The 14,722-nt window shown below is 41.1% G+C and overlaps 2 protein-coding genes across 2 annotated transcripts in view; one reads left to right on the top strand and one right to left on the bottom strand.

The window, feature by feature from the left end:
* The window catches only part of ulk3 (unc-51 like kinase 3), a 28,975-nt gene extending 28,837 nt beyond the window's left edge, over positions 1–138 (bottom strand). The window contains exon 1 of the mRNA XM_061814720.1: positions 6–138. The gene's annotated coding sequence lies outside the window, so the exon portion shown is untranslated. The remainder of the gene's footprint in view (positions 1–5) is intronic.
* Positions 52–13,517, top strand: tars3 (threonyl-tRNA synthetase 3). The gene is made up of 19 exons (XM_061814718.1): positions 52–354; positions 1,782–1,862; positions 2,115–2,296; positions 2,393–2,516; positions 2,822–2,946; positions 3,042–3,159; positions 3,432–3,496; positions 3,581–3,659; positions 3,741–3,887; positions 5,322–5,420; positions 9,241–9,407; positions 9,508–9,670; positions 10,311–10,448; positions 10,943–11,020; positions 11,100–11,200; positions 11,537–11,641; positions 11,767–11,839; positions 11,924–12,038; positions 13,125–13,517. Exons 1-19 carry the CDS (start codon positions 52–54, stop codon positions 13,271–13,273), a joined length of 2,412 nt encoding a protein of 803 aa, XP_061670702.1. The 3' UTR covers positions 13,274–13,517.
* The last annotated feature ends 1,205 nt before the right edge of the window (positions 13,518–14,722 follow it).

Here is a 14,722-nt window from a genome sequence, read left to right as displayed (position 1 = left end):
GTCACCGGAAATCCGCCTTCTTCGAAGCCCCCGAGTAGAGGTCCTTTAAATATGGCGAACTGCTTGACCGCACGCTTGGCAGCTCAGGAGGAGCAAATTCGGCTCCTCGCGGGCGAAATCTCCACCCTTCGGGACGGAATCATCCGGGACATGGGCCCTGCTGGCGACGCGGGGGTCTCTCTGCAGCTGGAGGAGCTGAAGTCGGAGAATGAGAAGCTCAAGTACCGACTGCTGCACCTTCGCCGGAGTCTATGTGCTGAGCTGGAGCTGGACCCGTGCAAGAGTTCACAGCCAGTGGCGGACGTTGTCGTCGTCGTCAAAGGAGGACAGACTGACAACAGAGCTGCTAAAAAGGTGCTGAATAAGATTCCGTTTTGGAATTGCAGTGGGTCATATTGAAGGAGACATTCTGTAAAATTGAATTTTGAATAACTTGTATAAGAAAAGATGGATCTCTGCATTGTCTGCCCACCCATCAAGTGTGAATTTGCACAACCAAATAAATCTTTAGTCAGCTGTTTTTGTCCCCCATCCTCCAACATAAAATTGGTGTCTGAGACCCAACTTGCTGGATTACACTGCTTGCAATATCACAACTGGTTAATTTATATTACACCTACTGACCCAACACTGAGTTTGTACAGTCATGACATGGGAGCAAGGGTGTCTGAAGATCTATTTTGTCAAAACCCCAAATCTGAAACAGAGCTTTAGTGTCATAAGTCTCCTTAAAATGCGATGTCTTCTTCTTTTTCTTTCGGCTTGTCCCGTTGGGGGTCGCCACAGCGTGTCATCTTTTTCCATTTAAGCCTATCTCGTGCATCCTCCTCTTTAATGCCCACTGTCCTCATGTCCTCCCTCACAACATCCATCAACCTTTTCTTTGGTCTTCCTCTCGCTCTTTTGCCTGGTAGCTCCATCCTCAGCACCCTTCTACCAACATACTCACTCTCTCGCCTCTGAACATGTCCAAACCATCGAAGTCTGCTCTCTCAAACCTTGTATTTTAGAAAATCAATTACTTAAATGTCTGTATACAAATAGTTGGGTCTCCGGAGTGCATGCTAAACCATCAAGTGTGAAATTACACTACCAAGTACTGTTTTTGTGGGCCTATTTCCTCAAATGTGTTTCTGAGTGAAAAGTTTGGAAATTTGCAGCCTTTTGATGCTCATGGGTAATAGAACCCCTATCCTTGAGTTTCGCTGCCCATGAATTGGTAGCTGTCGGCCAGGTGGAGAGCTGGCATGGCCAGACTTCACGGGAAGCCGCCTCACGTCAAAGCCAAAAGGTTAGAAATAGCAACACTGTTGTTGGATGCACATACTGCGCCCTGTTAACAGTATTACTATATGAACATCAATTGAAAAGTGTTAAGTGACGGCTTTGCGATGACGTGGTGGTGCCTCCATCTGTTAAAATGCGTTCACGTTTGTATTTATGAATACTTGCTTTTTCCTTTCCCGTGTGGGTTAATTGTAGCCAATCGCTTTGTGTCACCCACCTAACCTAGCTCAGCTTCAGGTTGTCATGGTAATGAAAGCCATACATTGTGTTGGTCCCGGAGTAGAGGGGGTGGGAGTGGGGCGGGATGGTTTGAGCAGTGGCTCATTTGCCTGAGACAGGACTGCTCGCTCATAACAGATGAAGGTTAAACTGTCGTGTTTCTTAATAAAATTTTTATTAAATTGTGTCACCGTCGTGCTACTAAGACACCGTGATCATGGAACCTTTCTGATGAATGTCTGTTTTTAAGATAATGTGCCTCCTTTGTCTTCCAGGTAAGCACCACTCATGCCAAACCAGGCGACAAAAACAAGAAGAATCAGAGAAAAGAACTATTGGGTGCAAGTGTTAAAGGGGTAATTATCGTGACTTAAATCAATTTATCAATGTTCTACACTGCTTATCTTCTCTGGGGTCGCGGGGGTGGTGAAGCCTATCCCAGCTATCTCCGTGCGAAAGCTGGGTGCATGTATGCAAAGAGCATTTTTGATTCTTTGACGACTCTTAGTTGTCAATTGGTGTAAATGTGAGTGTGAATGGTTGTTTCAATATGTCTTGGATTGACTCCGTTACCAATAATATCAAAATCGACTTTTTTGCTATTGAAGGTCTGGCCCGCCTTTGTCGACGAGCGCCTCAGGCTCTATGAGGAGCTGAAGAAGGAAAGTGATGCCCTCCAGGCCAAGAGAGCCTCAGACGGTAAGACCATAACAGTGGAGCTTCCTGACGGGCGCCAGGTGATGGGCACGTCCTGGGTCACCACCCCGTATAAACTGGCTTGTGACATCAGGTAACTACAGTTGTTGATGGAAAATAAATACTTTGTAGTCTCGTTATTTGAATTTGAGTTTTTTTTGTTTGTCTGTTTTTTGTTTTTTGTTCCCAGTCAGGGTCTGGCTGACAATGCAGTGATATCGCGAGTGAACGGGGAGCTCTGGGACTTGGACAGACCTCTGGAGGACAACTGCTCTCTGGAGATCTTGCGCTTTGACAACGAGGATGCTCAGGCAGTGAGCAAAACGGGCTTTCTATTATTTTAATAATATACAAGCTAAAAGAGGGGACCAATTGACCCTTAAAACCCCTTTTTCATTGTGAATTCATTGTGCCCTTTTTAGTGCCATTATTACAGAACAGCGACAGGGGGAAAAGGTTGGAATACCTTCTTTTACAGTCAGTATGAAAGACTCTTAAAGATTAGAATTAGTAATTCAATAAAAGGGGTCAGCATCCAATCAGATTAGGACTTTAAGGGAGATCCAATGACTACAGCTAACTATAATTAATACTTCACAATTTTTTTTTTTCCATGCAGGTGTACTGGCACTCCAGCGCTCACATCCTGGGTGAGGCGATGGAGCGCTATTATGGTGGCTGTTTATGTTATGGCCCCCCAATAGAGAATGGCTTCTACTACGACATGTTCCTGGATGGCCCGAAGTAAAGTTATCTTCCAGTAGACGCATGTGATTTTGTTGTCAAAAATGACAACCTTGAACAAGATGACATCATTATCAAGCATTCATTGTTCTTAGGAGCGTGTCCAGCACAGAGTTTGAGGAACTGGAGACCTTGTGCAAGATGGTGATGAAGGAGAAACAAGCCTTTGAGAGGCTTGAGCTTACCAAGGAGACGCTGCTTAAGATGTTCAAGGTGAGAAAAATGTTCCTAAACAAGAGCACTGAAGAATCTTGACCTCCACCCAGGCTTACAAGCATTACCAACTTCAGTCATAATATGACGTGAATAATGATGCTCTCCAGTTGGCATACATGGCTCATATATTATATTTCCTCTTGGTTCCAACGCTTGAATCTTACTAACTACAAATCTCTCTTTTTTTGTGCTTGTTTCTTACTATAGGGTCAAAATTGCCCGATAATCAGTACTGTGTAACCCGCTTAATGCCCGTTTCTATTTTCCAGTACAACAAATTCAAGTGCCGGATTCTAAATGAGAAGGTCTCCACACCCACAACTACAGTCTACAGGTTTGTTGGTTTAATACAAGATTCTAAAATTGATATTTGCTTTATCTTTAGTCTTTGACAAGATAAACTATTGATTTTGGATAGGTGCGGGCCCCTTATAGACCTCTGTAGAGGTCCTCATGTTAGGCACACAGGCAAGATCAAAGCCATAAAGATTTTCAAGGTGCACTTATAATAACCTTACGTATTGGTCACTCGCATCAATTGTACCTCATGTATCTCATGGGTCTCTCCCTGTCGTCAGAACTCTTCCACCTACTGGGAGGGCCGCTCTGACATGGAGACGCTGCAGAGGATATATGGGATCTCGTTCCCTGACTCCAAGATGCTCAAAGAGTGGGAACGCTTCCAGGAAGAGGCCAAGAATAGGGATCATCGCAAGATCGGCAAAGTAAGGTGGTGCATCCTTAATGGACATTTTGTTAGGTGCATGGCAGCAATCTACTGTAATGAGCAGTAGTAGTATTCATACTTTTTGAAAGAGATTTTATTTATGTACAGTTGAAGCCAGACATTTACATACACTGTGCAAAAACAGTTAGTTTTTTTTTGTCTCACTATCTGAAGTCAAATTACACTAAACCTCTCCTTTCAGGTAAATCAGGATCACCAAATTTATTTAATTTTGTTCAATGACACAGTAATGAGAGTAACAATTTGTTTGAGAATTTTATATTATTATTATTATTATTATTATTATTATTATTATTACAGGTCAAAAGTGTACATACACAAAATAATACTATGTCCTAAAAGAACATGGAAAGCCCAGTGGTGACCAGTTGAGGGTGTCAACTGCCTCTCGCCTGAAGATAGCTCGGGATAGATTCCAGCATGCTCACGACGTTTGTGAAGATAAAGCGGTCCAGAAAATGGATGGCTGGATACAAACAAATGGTCGTGAGTCAGCAGGGGTCGCTGTGCTTCCTAATTTTGACCCTATTTTGATACTGATATATGTCATCCGAGCTTCCCAGTTGGCTCAACAGCATGGAGTCGCACGGAAGGCAGCGCCTCACTAATGACAGCATCAGTGTTGCAAAAGTTCTTTTTCAAAGCAAACTAGTTGAAAGTTCACCTCACCTCTCCAGAAATGAACTACTTCTGTTCATTGTTCATATTTCAGAATTTTGAACTCAGGTTAGTGTTCCAAAAAATGAAAAAGTTCATAGATCTTTTTTCCCCCCCCCCATTCTGTTGCTAATGGACTGTTACATTTAAAACCCTGGGATGTCATTTACTAATTGTTGCCACAAAACATTTTGATACTACTAATAATTTTCCTACCGAATGTTTTTTTTGTGATATTCTGAATTAAAATAAAACAACCACAGAGCAGTCACTCTTATTTATGCAATGTCCCTGAACGCACGTCGTTCACACAGGCTGCTGCAAAGTGACTCCTAAATGTAAACATGAATTGTGGTTGCCAATTTCATCCCCAATATATGTATGAAGTGTTTCTATACAGTGTTTTCTAATGGGAAGTCCCTAGCAAAACCAGGCACTCTTGAATGAAAAGCAACTTACTTTCGAAAACTGTTTTTTGATGCAAGAATGAGCATGTTCTTAACGTTCATCAGGCATAAAGGAGCCAATCTCAGTTCACGTTCACCAAAATATGAAGTAATTCATTAGCTTGGTCCATTGGTGTTCAGTCGCAACACTGGACTGCGTGCTTCCACGTATTACCAGCAACTGTCATCCAGTGGCCGTTAAAACCACCAGTTTGGTTGTTTGTAATGTCACTAATGTGCATCATAAATATAAAGCCCCTAAATGTAAATCAAGGCTATTTTGCTGGTTGTATTTGTATGTTTCACAGGACCAAGAGCTGTTCTTCTTCCATGATCTCAGTCCTGGGAGTTGCTTCTTCCTGCCGCGAGGAGCTTACATCTACAGCACGCTCATGGAATTCATTAGAGTAAGAACTGTGGCAGTGATAATCTTTTGTTTGGTTTATTTTTTTTGCATTTTAATGAAGGTGCACAGAATTGAATCGTGATCAGTGCATTAAATCCCCAGCCTCAAATTAACTGGGCTGTTAGTTGGGGTCACGCAAGACAGTTTCTTTTGCCTCATCATAACAACAAACGACAACGATAAACCCATAACCTTTCACAGAGTTAAAACTCAACTGCTATTGGCTACTCAGCCGCATACGTTCAAAAGATAATTTAAGTTCTGATCCTTGAAGAGTCAGCCATTTTCTTTTCTCCATACTCATAGAAGATATATTGCTGGTGACTTGGAAACGGCATCTTCAAAACCATGACTTTGTAGAGCCGTTAATATTTAATCGTCAATTTTCAACACGTTATATTGGTCAGTAATTTATAAAACTAACATACCCAAACGAAAAACCAAAAGATCCACTTTGTGAAAGAATACAAAATTGACCAAATTTAGATGTACAAGTTTTCAGCACAACTCAGATGACTACAGTACAAGTATCATGCATAGAAGAACAAAAACAGCACTGAAGAAAAATCAAAGATGTTAGCCTGAACAACAGATGAAGCTGTTAAATGTTTGGAACAACAGATGAAGCTGTTACATGTTTGCGTATCCAGCCGACAATGAGTATATGAAAGTGAAAAGGTTTGGCTCACAAAAAAAAAAAAAAGACAGCCTAGGGTACAAAATACAAAAGATGCAAGTGCTTTTCTTTTCTTTTGAATAAACCAGCACACATTAAATGACTTTCAAAAGAACCAAACAGCTGCTTTCTAAGAAAATTGTAGCATCAGGAGTTTGTTCTCTTAATTAAACAATAGTTTGTATTATTAGGAAAATGCAACTTTATTTTTTATTTTACAGGAAAGCATAGCATCAATAGTTTATTTTTATGGAAGAACAACCTTTTTTTATGTGATACAAATGCAAAACAGAAGTGCATAAATCTTTATTTTGCCTTTTCGAAAACAAACATAGTTCTTTCCCACCAACAAAGCATGCAGATAAAAGCAGAAGGCAACACTCAATTAAAAAAATTATTTTAAATAAAAATGCTAAAGGCCACCTACAGATGAACAAATGAACTCTGCATGGCCACAATTTGTGACCTTATATGAGCCAAAATAGACTGCATTGGAGACGACCAAGGAGTACACCACTGTCGAACATAAATCTTAAAAAACGATTATAATATGCCAAACTGCATGTTGCAAGCCACCAACCTCCTGGCATATTATCCTTTGGACAGACAACTCAAAACTGGAACGTTTTGGAAAGGCACATCAACTCTACAGTTCCCTCTAAAAGTATTAGAACGGCAAGATCTATTCCTGTTTTTGTTGTGTACTGAAGACATTTGGGTTTCAGATAAAAAGATCAATCAATATGAGACAAAAGTTCTAAATCCCAGCATTTATATCATGGTATTTACCTCTAGATGTGTTAATAAACTCAGGACAAAGCACCTTTTTGTGTGAACGCAACCACTTTTCAAGTGAGAACATATTTGAACAGAAATGATTAAATTCACTTAAGGTGAATAAAATTGAATATTTGGTGGCGTAACGCATACTAGCATTAAGCCTGCTACCCATTAACTTCACCACAGTCTTGTATTCTTCTTCTGATATGATATCGCAGTTTGTTTCTACGGGCCTTCTCATCTCATTCTCCTCTTGAGGAACCAAAATACATGCTCTATTTGGTTAAGGTCTGGTGATTGACTAAGCCAGTCCACTTCCTCCCCTGGTTAAGTCCTTTGATGTGTTGTCAGTGTGTTTTGGGTCATTGTTGCATAATGAAATTCCTCTCAATTCATTTGAATAAATTTTTCTGTAAACTGACAAAATGGTTTTGTAGACTTCAGAATTCATTCTGCTGCTACTATCATGAGTTGTAGTTAAGGCCTGGACAATCCTTTTAAATGAAGAAGGCAACAGTCTGGTGAAGTCAATTGGTCGCAGGCTTGATGCAGTTATTCTTTTATTAACAGAGGGCTACCAGCAGTTTTGTCCACGTGAGTAAATTATTCTTTGTACATTCAACATATTGAATGTATTTCAAAATACAGCATGACAAATCGAGAAATAGTTTCTGACTTGAAACTGAGCCGATCACATGTCAGTCAATTGAACATGTCCCCGTGACATATTTCTCCTGCCTGACAATTTTCACAGACCAAGCGAAGACACCATATGACGCAGAGAAGGTCACACATTGGGATCATTAGCGCAAGGCTTCGTTCTGCTGCAATGTGAGAGTGTCACTTCCCCCATTTCCATCAGTTACCCTCGACGGCACATGTCATTAATAGATGTTTGTAAGAAGATTAATAGTGCATTTAAAAAAGAATAAATGGGAAAACCCCTTGTTAGTCCAGTCCAGCAATGGGTAAATTTTGTTTGTACAGAAGTTAACTGGAATCTAGCAGCACACAAGAATAACAAAGAATTAAAAATCCCAACAATATATTTGGGCTACAATATACTATTAAAATGGATATGAATCAACATTATGTAAATGAGAAGGTGAACAGCAACGAGAACAGTCAGCAGCATTGTATGAAGTGAAAACCTAGTTTAAAAAAAAAAAAAACAACTATACACTAGTTACAGTATCTGTAACACCAAGCAATTAGCTTAAATAAAAGTCATGAAAGCAGCAGTGGAGTTGGGTTGTGCCCTCCCACCGGTCTGCGAAGTATCGCCTTTTCATGCCAATCTTAGTGCATAATTTTATCAGTCTAAATTGATTTCAGCCACCAACAGTGAGTTCAGAATAAAAGAAGTCAAACAAAATGAAAAGAGAAAAAGTGTAGATCATTTGCATATAGCACATCACTTCCTGTCAGAGTACTATCAACCGTGTGAGGTGACTACTTCTGCCCAGCATTTGCCGCCTCCACAGCAGTAGCCTATGCGAGAATTCGTTTAGCACTTTGACAAATGCATTTTACGATTACAGGCACATAAAGTAATAAAATAAAAGCCCACTAAATGTTGGTTCACTTTTGATGTGACACAAGTGACTGGAAGAACAGTAGGACACTGTCACCAGCGTGTCACATATCGAAAAACGCCCAGTGCACCCACTTAACACTTCTAAAACCAAGCCATTTTTAATTTACCTATTAATGCGCAGTAAGTTAGTAGCCTTGCAAGCAGCAAAAAAATAAATAAATAAACTACCAGTATGTATTTATAACATCAGGCACAGAGGCCCTGCATGATGAGAGCAGCATTTGCATGTTTTCCTCCTTCAATGAGATCCGTCTGAAAGAGAGAGGTGAAAAAAAAATCCTGGCTGCACTGTTAGACCTAATTTTCCCCATCTGATGAAATTAAGTTAAATTAAGTAATCTGGAGTTCTTTTTCTACTGAGGAGAGATCACAATTTGTATGCAACATCCAGACACATCCTAGTCTCTCACTAATCTATTTTAACACAGTAGTGAATTCATTATTACAGTCCACTATCAATCCTAAAAACAGTTGTCATAAATATAAAAGAATCAAATGAAAAACAGTAGGTACAATGGTAATTCTGTAGTCCCGCTTCTGATGAACGGCCATCTATTCTTACAAACAGACAAACTTGTTCTTTGTGCATTGTTTGGAACCTTTAATCTAATGTCATGTTGGGACTGTCCTAAAATGTGGATTGTAATCTGTTAAATAATTGATTTGTATATGACATTAACAAGAACTACAGATGCCCAGAAAAGGTGGAAAAAACGCACTGGATGGAATGCTCTTTGTTTCTTTTTTTTTTTTTTTTTTTTTGCCTAGGGTGAGTACTGGAAGAGAGGGTTCCAGGAAGTAGCCTCTCCCAATATCTATAACAGCAAGCTGTGGGAGACGTCAGGCCACTGGCAACATTACAGTGAAAACATGTTCTCCTTCCCTGTTGAGGAGGAGACCTTCGCACTCAAACCCATGAACTGCCCCGGACACTGGTGAGCCATAAGAGTTCAACTCCTGGTTTCTTCCCTTTTAGATTTTTTTTTGTTTTGTTTTTTTTGTTTAATGTTTCTCTGGTGTGTCCTGTGTGTCCAGTTTGATGTTCGGCCATAGACCTCGTTCGTGGCGGGAGCTCCCCCTCAGGCTGGCTGACTTTGGGGTCCTTCACCGGAACGAGCTGTCCGGAACACTCACCGGGTTGACGAGAGTGCGACGTTTCCAGCAGGATGATGCTCACATTTTTTGCACCATGGAGCAGGTATTTTACTCTAAGCCCTGTTTTTAAACCACAGATACAACTTGAATATGACCCTGACACATTATTAGGACTCCAAGTACTTCTTAACGAATGATCCGACTCTTCAATTATCCAAGTGGAATGTGTTCGTAGCTGCCACAACTCTCCAAAAACCATTGGGAAGGAAAACGTTACGAACACAAGATTGGCCATTCATCTTGGTGGAGCATGGGGACAAGGACTCATTTTGAGGCTTCCAGATGGAAAAGGAGATGTAAGACTATCCCAGCTGACTTTTTGTCAAGAGGCGGGGTAGACACTGAACTGGTCGCCTGTCAATTGCGGGGCACCTACAGACAATCTAGTCTATAATGAACCTATCATGCATGTTTTTGGGAGGAAAATCGTACTACCCAGAGAAAAACCACACAGTCACAACATACATACCGGCAAATTCCACACAGGAAGGCCTGCGTCTAGAGAAGAACCCGTTACCTCAGAGTTGTGAGGTTGATGTACTAACCAATTGTCCACCATCCTGCCTTACCTTTATTTTGTCATCATCATTATTACTATTAGGATGTGACTATTTTCCTGCTATTTCACCAGTTGTCATGAAATATTATGCTATGGCATTACATTTCCATTTTTTCCCCCTCAGATTGAGTCTGAGATGAAAGGCTGCCTGGACTTTCTACGCTGTGTCTACAGCGTGTTTGGCTTCTCCTTCCAGCTTTACCTCTCCACTCGTCCAGAAAAGTATCTGGGTGACATTGCTGTGTGGAACCAAGCTGAGGAGGTATCTATAGCTGCTCAAGTGACCCTCACTGGCGCCTATTCATGTTTAGCATGAACTAAATCAGGAATTTGAGAATCTATCGCCTGAATTAGACAAAGCCCTTCTAATCCATTCCCATCACTTAAAATTACATTTTGCACTTGGAGTGCTCTCCCAAATTTTCCATGCTGGGCAAAACTGTCAGAGCTACTTAAAGCAAATAACCCTTTTGAATACTGCTCTCTGCACCGCTTTCACACCTGTTGCTATTAGTATACACAGTCTGGTAGAGTGAACACACAATTTAGCGCCTCTTATTTGAGATTTTGGTAAACGGTCACAATCTTAGTAAATCTCGCTCCCCAACTCTCTGTTAAAATAAAAACATATTTTAGTGACGACGACTTGAGATATTAAATCAGACCCTAAGTTCCTCACGCAAAATGCATTGTTGCTTCGCACTCAGTACCCCTTTTAATGCTTTTAAATATGTAACACCGACCCATGCTCGCCAGCAATTGGAGAACAGCCTCAATGAGTTTGGGGAGCCTTGGAAACTCAACCCAGGAGATGGCGCTTTCTATGGCCCAAAGGTCAGCTCACTCAAAAAGACATACAGTATATAAAAGTCAGTCTGCAATGTATACACTCACAGTTTTTGCGCTGTTATAGATTGACATTAAGATCAAAGATGCCATTGGTCGTTACCACCAGTGTGCAACCATTCAACTGGACTTCCAGCTTCCCATCTGCTTCGACCTGACCTTTGTGGGGTAAGAGGGCTGAATCAAAACACTGACACAGCATAGGGGCTTTGAGTTACCGACTGCACACTGAGGACTATCGGTACGTTTCTATGCACTCACATAAGAAAACAAGTCACACCCATGTATATCATGAATTACACGTTTATGCTTTAATTCTTTCCAATGGGAAATTCACAAATGCTTAATGACTACATGATTGAATAACTCACTCACTCCCACACTAACACAACCATAATTTTAATTTCCTAACCATGATTGCCAGATTGAATACAATGCAGATCCCAAGAAGAGTACCGGTACTTCGCATCCATAATTACATCAAACCTGTAATCTTTCTCACAGAAAGGATGGCGATGACAAAGCTCGTCCTGTTATCATCCATCGTGCCATCTTGGGCTCTGTTGAGCGAATGATCGCCATTCTGACAGAAAATTATGCTGGGAAATGGTGAGTTTCTTCCCGGTATCTGTAAATAATGGAAAAATAAATGAACATAAATAATAATAATACTCCCATATCATGAAAATTTCAACCATGATGTTAAGTGTTGGGATATTTGTGCCTCCTACAAGGCCTCTGTGGATCTCGCCAAGGCAGGTGATGGTGGTGCCAGTCAACCCTTCCTGTGAGGATTATGCCAAGAACGTGAGTCGCCCTTCAGTCTTAACCACAACATAGGTCATCTTGATGTCTCCAAAACATATTTGGACAACCTTTCTTCACTTTTAGGTCTGTAAAGAATTCACAAATGCAGGCATGATGGCTGATGCCGACCTGGATTCTGGTTGCCTTTTGAACAAAAAAATCCGCAATGCTCAGATGGCCCAATACAACTTCATTTTCGGTAATTTTTTTTTCTACTTTTACAGTGCAATGAAAAGGTTTTGGCCCCTTCTCAAATTCTTACATTGTTGCAATGTTACGCCACTTTCATGTTTATATCCCAAGTGAACTTGAGACTTTTTAAATGGTGATTTCATATATTAAACGGAAAAAAATGATTCAGTTACCTAGCGCTATGTGAAAAAGTAAGTAACCCACTTTTTAAATCATTAATTCATCGTGGGTAATCACAATTTTGGATTAATTTTCACCGATTATGGCCAAGCCTGATTATCTCGAGACCAATTCAGGCAAGAAATCACTGGAATGGAATAGTTTTTGCATACCAAACCACTTCCAAAACGGGTAGATTTCAAATCATTTCACCAAATAATATTGCAGGACCTGCCCACTATGTTGTTGCTACATGCCCGATCATTTCAGAAAAACTGGTTGAGCAACAATGTGGCTGTGTCTTGTCCAAAGCTTAAACTTTGCGTCACCTGTAAAGCTCAAAGGAGTCGGGGAATAAATACTTTCAATTTATTTTGTGCGGTATTTCTAAGCATTATAGTACCAGAAATGTGCTATGTTCAAGGCCCATTTTACGGAGGATGGTGTCATAAATGTATATCTACACACACTGCTGGGACTGCATTTCAGGGTTTGAGCGAGTAACTGCCAAGCCATGCAAATGCAGTATATAAAAGTATGTATGTATTGTGTTTTACAATCATACTTAACTAAATATATGTTATGTAACTTTGGATTAATTATATCGAACCTCGTGGTCATTGTCTGCAAAAAGGCATATAGGGAATGACCACTATGCACCGATCTGTTTCTTTCTCACTCCCTCAAGATTAGAAAAAAAGTAAAACTGTGATTGTATGATTCTTAAACTGATCATGCCATCTGTTTATATTGCTCATTTTTACTAAATTTTTCACTTGATTAGACCATCCATTTGGACTTTTCTCCCTTCAGAGTTCTTTACTGGCTTACTTCCCATATGTGACAAATTCTCTTGCACCAGTCGGGGGCCATGTGTTTGGGTCGCTGTGTCATTTGGCATGAACCAGTGTTCACCAGTGTTGTGCCTTGGCAGTGGTCGGTGAGAAGGAGAAGACGACCAACAGCGTCAATGTTCGCACGAGAGACAACAAAATCCACGGCGAACTATTGGTGGCCGAGGCGGTTGAACGCCTGTGCCTTCTCAAGCAGGCCCGCTGTCGAAATGCAGAAGAGGAATTCTGACGGAGTGGATGACAACCCAACCAGGAACTATGTACCTCAGTTTTCTCCAGATGAGACTACAATTAGTGATAGATGTCATTTGAAGATGGTTTTGTGAAAATGTTATTGAAGGTTCAAAATGTCGCTGTGATTGATCACAAGTGGTTGGTGCATTTAAGGAACCTATGTGTCGCCTGCCGTTATGAAGAACGGATATCAATGGCTTGTCTTTTCTTGGAAGGGAAATAAATCATGTTCAATTTCAGCTTTTTTGTTTTTGTATTTAGAATAAGCAAATAAATCTTCTTTTCCTTTCAGCTTGTCCTGTTAGGGGTCACCATAGTGAGTCTTCTTTTTCCATCTAAGCCTATCTCCTGCATCTTCCTCTCTCACACCCACTGCCCTCATGTCTTCTCTCACAACATCCATCAACCTTTTCTTTGGTCTTTATCTTGCTCTTTCGTCTGGCAGCTCCATCCTCAGCTCCCTTCTACCAATATACTCACTCTCTTGCCTCTGGACATGTCCAAACCATCGAAGTCTGCTCTCTTAAACCTTATCTCCAAAACATCCAACTTTGGCTGTCCCTATATTGAGCTCATTTCTAATCCTATCCAACCTGCTCACTCCGAGCAAGAACCTCAACATCATTTCTGCCACCTCCAGTTCTGCTTCCTGTTGTCTCTAATCCGTACATCATGGCCGGCCTCACCACTGTTTTATAAACTTTGAATAGCAAATAAATCAGGGTTGGAAATTGGCCCACTTTTGCCCAGCATTTACATTACCAAGATTCCTGTAATAATATTTACATTACATTCCCTTCATTTACCCCTGCTGTAGTCCCTTCACTTTGCCTATGAGCAGACAGGTCTGTGGAAGACACAGACCACATGGGACTGTACTTCATCTTGGAAGACCTTAACAGGGCAGGGCCCTACCTGAGGATCGTGCTTGTGGATTTCAGCTCTGCGTTTAACACCAATCACAAACTCCTCAAGCTTTTCCAGCTCATCTCCCGGTGGATCTGCAGCTTTTTGATGGGCAGGACACAGCAGGTGGTGACATGTACCATCAGCACAGGGGTGCCCCAAGGATGTGTCCTCTCTCCACTGCTCTTCTCTCTCTACACGAACAACTGCACCTCAACGTACCTAGCTGTCAAACTCCTGAAGTTTTTATCAGACTGAGGAGTCTGTATATCGACAGGAAGTGGATTGGCTGGGGCTTTGTTGTCGCTAACACAAGCTGGAGCTGAACACAATCAAGATGGCAGAGCGGATCGTTGACTTCAGGAAACATCTTTTGCCACAGCTGCCTTTCATGTTGTCACACTGCCGTGTGTCAACTGTTGAGACCTTGGAGTTCCTGCAAATGATAGTCTCTCATGACCTAAATTGGGAGACCAACATCAACTCCATCCTACAAAAGACCCTGCAGATAATTTACTTCCCACCATTTCCAAGGAAG

Source organism: Syngnathoides biaculeatus, chromosome 3 (assembly GCF_019802595.1).
Source record: "Syngnathoides biaculeatus isolate LvHL_M chromosome 3, ASM1980259v1, whole genome shotgun sequence".
In the NCBI taxonomy this organism is placed as follows: domain Eukaryota; kingdom Metazoa; phylum Chordata; class Actinopteri; order Syngnathiformes; family Syngnathidae; genus Syngnathoides; species Syngnathoides biaculeatus.
The sequence above is the reverse complement of the archived record's forward strand: the minus strand, read 5'-3'. Positions and strand labels throughout refer to the sequence as shown.